At 34.9% G+C, this 8,975-nt stretch overlaps 3 protein-coding genes across 3 annotated transcripts; 2 read left to right on the top strand and 1 right to left on the bottom strand.

The window, feature by feature from the left end:
* The first annotated feature begins 1,219 nt into the window (after positions 1-1,219).
* LOC120772291 (rRNA N6-adenosine-methyltransferase ZCCHC4) lies at positions 1,220-3,069 on the top strand. The gene is made up of 4 exons (XM_040100801.1): positions 1,220-1,642; positions 1,696-1,937; positions 2,023-2,226; positions 2,299-3,069. The coding sequence occupies exons 1-4, from the start codon at positions 1,373-1,375 to the stop codon at positions 3,047-3,049; spliced, it is 1,467 nt and encodes a 488-aa protein (XP_039956735.1). The 5' UTR covers positions 1,220-1,372; the 3' UTR covers positions 3,050-3,069.
* Positions 3,070-3,147: 78 nt separating this feature from the next.
* Positions 3,148-3,862, bottom strand: LOC120772292 (TP53-regulated inhibitor of apoptosis 1-like). The gene is made up of 2 exons (XM_040100802.1): positions 3,619-3,862; positions 3,148-3,539 (listed from the first exon to the last, which is right to left on the bottom strand). The coding sequence occupies exons 1-2, from the start codon at positions 3,763-3,765 to the stop codon at positions 3,441-3,443; spliced, it is 246 nt and encodes an 81-aa protein (XP_039956736.1). The 5' UTR covers positions 3,766-3,862; the 3' UTR covers positions 3,148-3,440.
* A 367-nt stretch (positions 3,863-4,229) lies between these two features.
* Positions 4,230-5,867, top strand: LOC120772062 (complement component 1 Q subcomponent-binding protein, mitochondrial). Its single transcript, XM_040100450.1, has 5 exons — positions 4,230-4,545; positions 4,667-4,817; positions 4,879-5,072; positions 5,132-5,220; positions 5,278-5,867. Exons 1-5 carry the CDS (start codon positions 4,317-4,319, stop codon positions 5,425-5,427), a joined length of 813 nt encoding a protein of 270 aa, XP_039956384.1. The 5' UTR covers positions 4,230-4,316; the 3' UTR covers positions 5,428-5,867.
* Positions 5,868-8,975: the final 3,108 nt, after the last annotated feature.

Raw genomic sequence — 8,975 nt, 5'->3', positions numbered from 1 at the left:
TACTTTCGCGGTCCTCCATATTTCAGGGATGTACGCCATTGCGAGGCTATCCCTCATCAGCCGAACAAGGTATGGCAGTAGATCCTGCTCTCCCTGTTGTAAATGCGCTGGAAAGATGCCATCCACTCCGGGAGACTTGAACTTTTCGAACGAAGCCATTGCCCACTTGATCGAATCTGCAGTAAATAAGTACCTTGCGATTATCCAATCCGAGCGATATGGCTTGTGTTCGACTACGGATAGACACTGGTCGTCCCGAATTGTTTCCCCTCTCCTCGAGGAGTTCCTGCGTGGAGGGTTTGGGTTCTGCTGTCTTCTACTTCTTTCTTTACCATAGAAATACCAAGGTCTTTATGGATATTTTCATTACGCATGTACCATAGTAAACACGTGATTGTTCTAAGCATTTTTGATTGGAGCCTTTGTATTATATCAATATTAGTTGCACAGGGCGTACCCCTCAGTTGAATGCCATACATTCAAATCGGCTTTATGACCGCATTATATAAAAGCACTTTGTTGTCTAGACTAAGTTTGGAGTCTTTATTTAATAGCCAATTTAAATTTGCAGCTCTTATCGTCATGCAAGTTATTTTACTAGATTTTTTTTTCTCCACGTAAGTCTTCTATCTAGGTGAATACCAAGATATGTCACTTCGTTCGCTTGGGGTACTAAACAATTTTTTAATTTTACTGCCAGGCACATTTTTGGTCTTATCGAAAACGTAACATGCTTACACTTTTGTTCATTCACATTTATACGAGTGACGCGTCGATTTATTGTTTTATACTCGAATTTTGAGATAATCGCGAACGAGCGGTCGGCACGTATTTGGAGGCACATGGGAGAAACGCGCTGTTGACGGCTGTAACTTTGGTTTTAGTTCTCAGATCTCTCTGAAATTTGGAAGAAATAATCCGAAAAGGATAGGCAGTAGCTATTTTCTGCTAATAGAAATTTTACTAGCAACTCCCACAGCTATTTACGCTCCCAATTTGTGCTCTCTTCTGCTAGTTTCTGCTGTTTTTTGGGTTAAGTAATACTTTTTCAACAGAAATCGTGCTAGCTAATAATAGTTAGCAGATAAGAAACAAAGCTAATATACATATGTATGTTTGTAAAAGACATATGAGTCGTGAGATGTGATATATGTACATACATACGTTCGAACAGCAACTAAACTAAAGCTTTTGCAGTAAACAGCTGTTTAGCTGTCAGACGCCGATAGAAAGCTTGTAAAGCGGGTTTTTCAGTTTATAATTTGAAGAGACAGATATAGAAATAGCATTTAAGCCACAGATAAATATCTGATTCAGGAGATATCAAGAACAATAATAAACAAGGAAATCAGTGAATACATTACATTTTGAAATGGAAAACGCCAACAAATTACAAATAGTGTATCCCGATGAAGAACATGGTGTTCGGCATCCACACTGCCCACATGGACCAACATTGTTGTTCCAAACATGCAACCAATTGGCAGATAAACCAGCTTTTGCTTATTATGCTTGTGCAGCGCATCGGGATAAACGTTTATGCAGCTTTCAGCTGCCAGCAGAACAATTAACGCCACAGAAATTGGCAAAGCGTTATGATTTAGGGAGTTACATTAATTCTTACAAGAAGAAACGGCAAAAGGTAATACAACGATGATTGAATTATATTTATGTACATCAAATAAAGTTGTCTAGTTATTGGCGGGATACCACGATGACTGTCTTCATTACTGTCTACATTGCAATGTACCATTACTACGTGATGATCAATCATTGCATTTCGGTCATGAAATGGTTTGGAATTTAACTAATGATCTGCTTTGCGATCCAACTCGGTTCCTACGCCCACTGGATGATGATAAATCGCAAGCGCAATATTTTTTCGATGACAAGGCGTTAAAATTCTTCGGAAAGTGTTTTCAGAACTTGGGTGTAACGTGAGTAAAGATATACATATGTATTTCTACAGACAAATTAATGAAGTTTTAATAATACATATATGATTTTCATGTCAAATTGTAGTAAGGTGATCTGTATGGGTGCTCCGCGTTTGCACGCTTTTTTACATAATAACTTCTCCGAGATACAAAGCTTTTTATTGGATTTTGATCATCGCCTGTTTCTTTTCTATGACGATAAAAATTTTGCTTGGTATAATATGTGTAACAACCATTTTTTCGACAAACAGCAGAGTTTAATATTCGAAGAGTTTTTAAAGTGTAAACCGTAAGTACGTTGGATAATGTAACGATATACTGTTTTTAATATAGCAATATTTATTTAACTTTTCTTTGCCAGCAAAGAAAAGCTGTTAATATTTACGGATCCACCTTTTGGTTGTCGCACAGAACCGATAGCCGGCACTTTGAGACAGCTTACGCATACATTCAACTTAATGAACAACCTACCTCATCAACCTTTGCCAATATTTTGGATATTTCCTTATTTTTCCGAACATTACATACAGCAAGAAATGCCGCATATGCACATGTGTGATTACAAGGTTAATTACACCAATCACAGCGCATACACTAATGTAGGCGAGAAGTGTCGCAAGCTTGGTTCGCCAGTGCGTGTTTTCACGAATGTACCTTTGGAATTGTTACATTTGCCGGTTGAAGAGGAGTACAAATATTGTGCCTTATGCCAGCGTTACACAGCCTTGGAAAACCGCCATTGTGCTAAATGTGGCAATTGTCCGGCAAAAAATGGCAGCACTTATCGCCACTGTGAGCTTTGTGGGTGTTGCGTCAAGCCTAACTATGTGCATTGTACAAATTGCAGACGCTGCACACAGACGGAAGAGCATGAGTGTCAAATATATCAAGCAAATCAGCATTGTTGGATCTGTTTGCAGAAAGGACATACAGAATTGATGTGCGCGGAGTGGCGCAGGCATCATAGCGTTGGGTTTGTCCACAAAGGTGACAAGATAGTCACGTGTCTGTTGTGTAAAAGAAAGGGTCACAATGAACGGAATTGTAGGCAACGTAGCAATTATCTGGAAGAAATAACATTCATGGGCATGACAGAAGTAAAAATTAAGTAATAGTATAAAGATTTACGTTAAATAACGTTTATTTTCTTAAAACATTTACAATGAAAATTAACTTTATTTAATACTTAAGTTTAATTTTAGTGTTTACATACAATATTAAACCGCTGTTCTTTTATGCTTTGTTAATTTACGTGAATCGCGGAATACTGCGATACTGAATGTTTTTTTTTAGATATACATACATTATTGCCAAATTGAACATTATTGTATTACAAACATATTGTAATAAAATGACAAATTATGATACAGAATTGTCCCTTTTGTATGAACCTTTCTTAATAGGATACTCGGCGTAACCAGCCAAACTGGTTGGTATGCCAGTACCAACAGAATCGTATGATTTTATCGTTGCAGTTGTGGAGAGATCACTATTCAGTATCGGTCAACTTTTTGTATGGTCAGGTTTTTGTTGCTCCTTTTCGCCGGTATTGATTTCTGAATCGATTTCTCGAAGTTCAATTTTTTGCTCACGCATTGCTCGCTGTAAAATTAAGAAACATTTTATTTATCTAAATTCAATTTAATAAAATTTTGTAACATTAACACAAGAACCCACTGACCTTTACACAATCTTGATAAATTTTAAAGATCGGTGCACACAACGAATCATCATGGCGACCTTTAAGGAAATGTTCAGAAAACCAAGAGTTGAAGCAAGCGTCGTATTGCTTCTTTAGTTCCGTGCAATCATCGCCCAAACTATTCATGGTAACAACAATTTAAAATATATGACTATAAATGTGGTAAATTCACGCAATCACATGTTTTTGTAGCTATTTGTTGGACCTTGATAGAAACGAAAATACATGAGAAAACATACGTCAGCTAAAGGCCAATTGTAAGAACAAAATCAGCTGATTGGTACAAAAATGGGGTACCAATTATTTGTTCATATTTTAGATGACGAATACTTTTTTTAAATTGGGCTTAATATTTGTAAAATATATTTGCAAAGCACTTGTAATTATTATAAGTAGATAAATCATCGATTCCTAATTATTTAGCTTGGGATCATTGTCTCAATTTTTGTTTATTTATTTATTTTTGTTTATATTATTTTTCTACCCTGTCATCTCAGGATCTTTGGCAGTTAACCGAAATACTTCAAAACAAAAAATAGCATATGGCAACAACCTTTGTCGGCGAACATACTCTAAGCAAAATCAAAGTTGACATTTACCAGCAGAAAATTGTGTGAGGTTAAATTAATATCTGCAGTGCATTTATCCGTAAAATTTCAAAATTTAAAATTTTCGCAATGAGTAATTTAACAAAATCTGTACTTCGTTTCTGCAACGGTTTGATTGCTGCCAACTCAAACAACGCATTGAAAAATGTTTTCGGTAAACGTGATTTCACTCGCACGCTCTGGCACATGTGCAAGAATCCAGAAGCTTCTGGTGCCACCACCAATGTCTTGAATGTGCACAAGCCCAGCTTAAGCTGCAGCTGCGGTTGCGGTGGAGTAAAACATTTGCACACCAAAGGTTAGATATTTTTAACACCTATTGCCGGTTGAAATATTATTAATTACATAACCTATATTAACGTGATGAAATTATGGCGTACAGTTTTTGAATTAAATGATATATATTTTTTAATTTAAAGGCGAAAGGGAACTTGTGGAATTCCTGACTGAAGAAATATTGGCGGAACGCAAAGCGCAAAAAATCAAAACTATTCCCACAACAATAGAGGGATTCAATGTTAAGCTGGATGGCGCCGATGTTGAGTTAACCAAGACGAGTGATAAGGAAAAGTAAATTACAAAAAAATTGAGTTAAACTTTACAAGTCATTAATAAAATGTGTGTTGTATAGAATTGTCATTAACTTCAATGTCAACCACACTGTGGATACTGAAGACGAACCTGAGTTGGACCCCAACGCGGAAAAGGCTGAAATCGGTGAGATGCGCAGTAAACCGCGTTTTGAAATTGACATCGTTAAGGGCAACACAACCCTTTCATTCACATGCTCCTTCTTGGAAGGTACTCCACAAGAGGGCGAATACAGTAAGTGATGAAATTATTTAATACCGATGAAGCTTTAAATTTCCTGGTTATTTATGCAGATGACATTTTTGGCATTGATGAGATATGTATCTACCAAGGTGAATGGAACGATAAGGTTTATGCCGTGGCCGGTGATGTGCTCGATGGCGTAAGTAGATATGAACTAATTTATGGCCAACAATTTTTAATATTGGCTTCTTTACAGTACCTTTATGACTTGCTGATGAATCTCTTGGAAGAGAAAGGTGTTAGCAATGAATTCGTTGAAAAACTCTCAGATTTGGCTACTGCTTTCGAGCACAGTTCATACATCGGTTTGTTGGAAAGCCTTTCAAAGTTTACTTCTGGCAAATAAATGCTGCATCTCTTCCAATAAATGCTGCACAGCGTTTAGTTACTAGTTCATACATCCCTAAGTGACATAAAATTTACGCTTAAAGTATAAGAATTAATCACATGAAGTGCAAATCGAAAAGGCAAACCATATTTTATTTTCTGAAAGCTGCATTTTCGTGTTATGTAACTGTTATAGCGACATTGTAGACCTTAAATGTTTGCTAATTTTTTTATGTGGGCCAATACAGTTTAAGTATTGTTGAATTGCTTTCTTTTTTTTAATAAATTGATTTTTCTCAGAGCTATTTTCATTTCGCACAGAAAATGTAAAATTAATGTGTGAAGATTCGATGCACATTGAAAGTAATTTGACTATAAACAATGTCGATATTTGTAATGAAAACAATTGCATAAATAAAGGTACAATAATTCTAAGAAAAGAAAAATCTAAATAATTAAGCAACTAAATCTCATTATTATTAACAATGCTCTTTCTTGTTGCTAGGTATTTTTTAGTATCTTTAATAGAGGGTGTTAACAGGAAAATCTGTTCAATTTCCGGCGTTTTGTATGTGCTGGGTTAAACGATTTAGGAGCGATCGTAATATGTTTGTAACTACTCATCAGTACAAATGTATAAATATGCATACCTAAATATTAAATTAAAAATAAATGAACAGAAACAAATCGTGCAACATAGCAGTGAAAGGGTTGCGTGGTAGCATACAACAAAAACGTTATGCCAACTTATCTGTTGGCACTCAGAATTGGCAAATTTACAAAAATCAACAATCTACAATGCTTTGTTGCTATAAAAAAATTAGTATCGATGCATTTGCAGCGACAGTGATGGCAGATTTGGTATAGTGAAACTCCTCTCACGGCAAACGTCATCTTCACTGCACGATCGGTGTTATTGATGTACTGACATAAAAATATACATACGCATACATAAGCATATGCACTTATTTATAGCGAATTCATATTATTATGTATACACGTATAGTATGTTGGTGCAGGTTTTCAGCTTACAATTTATGTGGGATCGTACACGATTGACAACTCGCCATCGATGAGCCAGATTTTTAAATATGTATGCATTATGCGCGACTTACGTAGGAAACAATCGCTTAGCTTTGAGCTACTCTTCACTTTGCTGCTGTGATAGATGCATGTATGTATATGATGCACGAAAATTCGCAAATATCTGTCTGGCTGTTGGAGGAAGATTAACTGAGAACACATAATACACAAACACGTTGACAGGCATGTCTTAAGATTGTATAAGCATTAAAAAACTACTATTATTTTCGATTTTAATTCAGTTTGGCTTGTTTTCCACCGGCTACATGTTTGTCTGATTGTTTGTCTTGTTAAATCTTTCACAAAATGGGTTATAGGGTTTACTGCTAATGGCTATGAGATGCCTGTGTTAATTTTAAGTTTAAATGTTGTCGTTTGCCTATTTTTTGTTGGGAGTTTGCTTAGCTCGTACATCAATTTCGCTGCCAAATGGATGAGGTTAACGGATTTATGTGACGCAAATGTTTCTAAACTGCTAATTACTTGCAATTTATCCAGATTAAGAAAAGGTCATACAATTTAATTTAAATCCTCATTATTATTAAATTATTTGCTAGTTTAACTTCTAATAAGTTGGAAATAGACACTTTTTCGATTTACAAGCAAGTCGCTTACGTTTGGACACCTGCGTGCAACGTATGCTTCAAAATCTAATAATTTGTGCACTACTCTCCGCCTAACGCAAACTCCCAAAAAATCGCTCTCTGGCTATTGAAAGCTGCTCTGTTTGACTTATTATGCTAAAACTAGTCAGTTTTCTCATTTTTCTCTCGCAATTAGCTTTTAAGCCCACATATTTTCCTCCATTTCTGCTTTTTGCTTGTTTCAGTCCTTTGCCTTAGTTCGTTTTATGCTCTTGGCTCTTTGTCATTACCAGCGCTTCTTATAAAGCTAGCAATTCTTGTGCTACCACTCTGCGAGCCAAGCCCATAGCATAAGCTACAGTTTATACCAACTCGACTACCTTGACGCTGGCCAACAACGAAAGCTGAGGTTAGTTTGACTCGAAACGCGTTTATGAACGGTTTAACGCTGGTCTGCGGTACGAAATATTGAGAAACAATTGTTCGATTAATTACAACAACAAAACTAATAATAACAAATATAAAGTAGTACAATAACAACTATATACTTATAAACATATATATATATGTACATATATGTATGTATATATGTATAATGTGCATTTAAAGCTTTCGTGCTTGAGTCTTTCGAATTGGTGCAATCGTTAATTCGAATCGGTTATACATGATATTTTGTGAATGGATTTTTAACAACAAATTATTTCAAAGTCACTGTTGTTATATTTTGACTGAACAGTCACCAAAAATATACAAAGTTTGCATACAAATGAAAGCATGCAAGCAATTTAAACATATAAAAGTGACCATATATGCGAATGTATGCAGAAAATAAAACAACTGAAGCACATATGATATTAAATATATAAAAGTCTTTACTTTTCAATGTTGTTGTGGTTCTTAGTGTTGTTGCTATTTGTTCATTTAGAATTTCATTCGCTTATTAATTTGTATGGAAGCAATAATTACATATTTTTCTTGTCAACATCAGCAAAGTACAGAGCGAGCATGTAACAGCAAAGTACTATAACCGCATTTGTAGTTATACATATATACATATATATATTGTTATAATCCACTTACTTTCAATATTAAAAATAGTATTAGTGCAAATAACAAAAGTTACTTTGCTTAATTGCAACTGTAAAAAGCTTGTAAGCTTATACTGAACCCAACAATAACATTACTTTCAATATAAAATGCATAAGACTTGGCTAATGTAAAGGTAAAATTAAGAAAAAGTGGAAATATTTAATAATAAAGTTATGTTAAACAGTGATTCATTTTTTTCTATTTTTTTATAATACTAAATGTGATTCAATAGGAATGTTGAAAAATTTCCTACCAACAGTTTCGTTAACTTATTACGATGACATTTACGCACACATCAAATCGCAGCAGCCGATTAAATAAAAAGAAATAAATACAAAATAGACATAAATTTAAATAATAAAGTCACCAAACTTGTGTATATATGCGCTGCTCGCCTACCAAGTGATTTATTTGCTTAACAACTGCTCATTCGGCTGCTTTTGTCTGCAAGTTTGTTTCGCAAGTCTTTTGTTTAGCCACTCAGCTGCTGTAACTTGACGTTTAGTTAAGCAATGCGGGCATGGAGAGTGTAAACAGCTTTCATTAGATACTCTACTTATTAATGTTATATACAGTTAAGTATAGGTATATACATATGGATTCAGATCTATAAGAGTATGATTTTTTTAGTTGTTTATAAATTATTATATCAGATAGTGTGAAATGAAATTTTGTTTTAATCGAAGCTTGGAAATCTCTTTGCTAGCTGGATAGGTAATGCCTTATGCTTGTGTATATATATATATTTATTTACCTATTTACATAATAGGTTGTCAAAAAAGTCTTGCGGCATTTTCGCTAGTTGGCGCTG

Source organism: Bactrocera tryoni, chromosome 3, assembly GCF_016617805.1.
Source record: "Bactrocera tryoni isolate S06 chromosome 3, CSIRO_BtryS06_freeze2, whole genome shotgun sequence".
NCBI classification, from domain to species: Eukaryota; Metazoa; Arthropoda; class Insecta; order Diptera; family Tephritidae; genus Bactrocera; species Bactrocera tryoni.
The sequence above is the reverse complement of the archived record's forward strand: the minus strand, read 5'-3'. Positions and strand labels throughout refer to the sequence as shown.

Coding starts and splice junctions, on each gene's coding strand:
- LOC120772062 (XM_040100450.1), top strand. CDS start 4,317: ATGAGTAATTTAACAAAATCTGTACTTCGTTTCTGCAACGGTTTGATT. Junction 4,818..4,878: donor AAGACGAGTGATAAGGAAAA/GTAAATTACAAA, acceptor TGTGTTGTATAG/AATTGTCATTAACTTCAATG. Junction 5,221..5,277: donor CCGGTGATGTGCTCGATGGC/GTAAGTAGATAT, acceptor GCTTCTTTACAG/TACCTTTATGACTTGCTGAT.
- LOC120772291 (XM_040100801.1), top strand. CDS start 1,373: ATGGAAAACGCCAACAAATTACAAATAGTGTATCCCGATGAAGAACAT. Junction 1,938..2,022: donor TTTCAGAACTTGGGTGTAAC/GTGAGTAAAGAT, acceptor GTCAAATTGTAG/TAAGGTGATCTGTATGGGTG. Junction 2,227..2,298: donor GAGTTTTTAAAGTGTAAACC/GTAAGTACGTTG, acceptor TTTCTTTGCCAG/CAAAGAAAAGCTGTTAATAT.
- LOC120772292 (XM_040100802.1), bottom strand. CDS start 3,765: ATGAATAGTTTGGGCGATGATTGCACGGAACTAAAGAAGCAATACGAC. Junction 3,540..3,618: donor TTTATCAAGATTGTGTAAAG/GTCAGTGGGTTC, acceptor TTAATTTTACAG/CGAGCAATGCGTGAGCAAAA.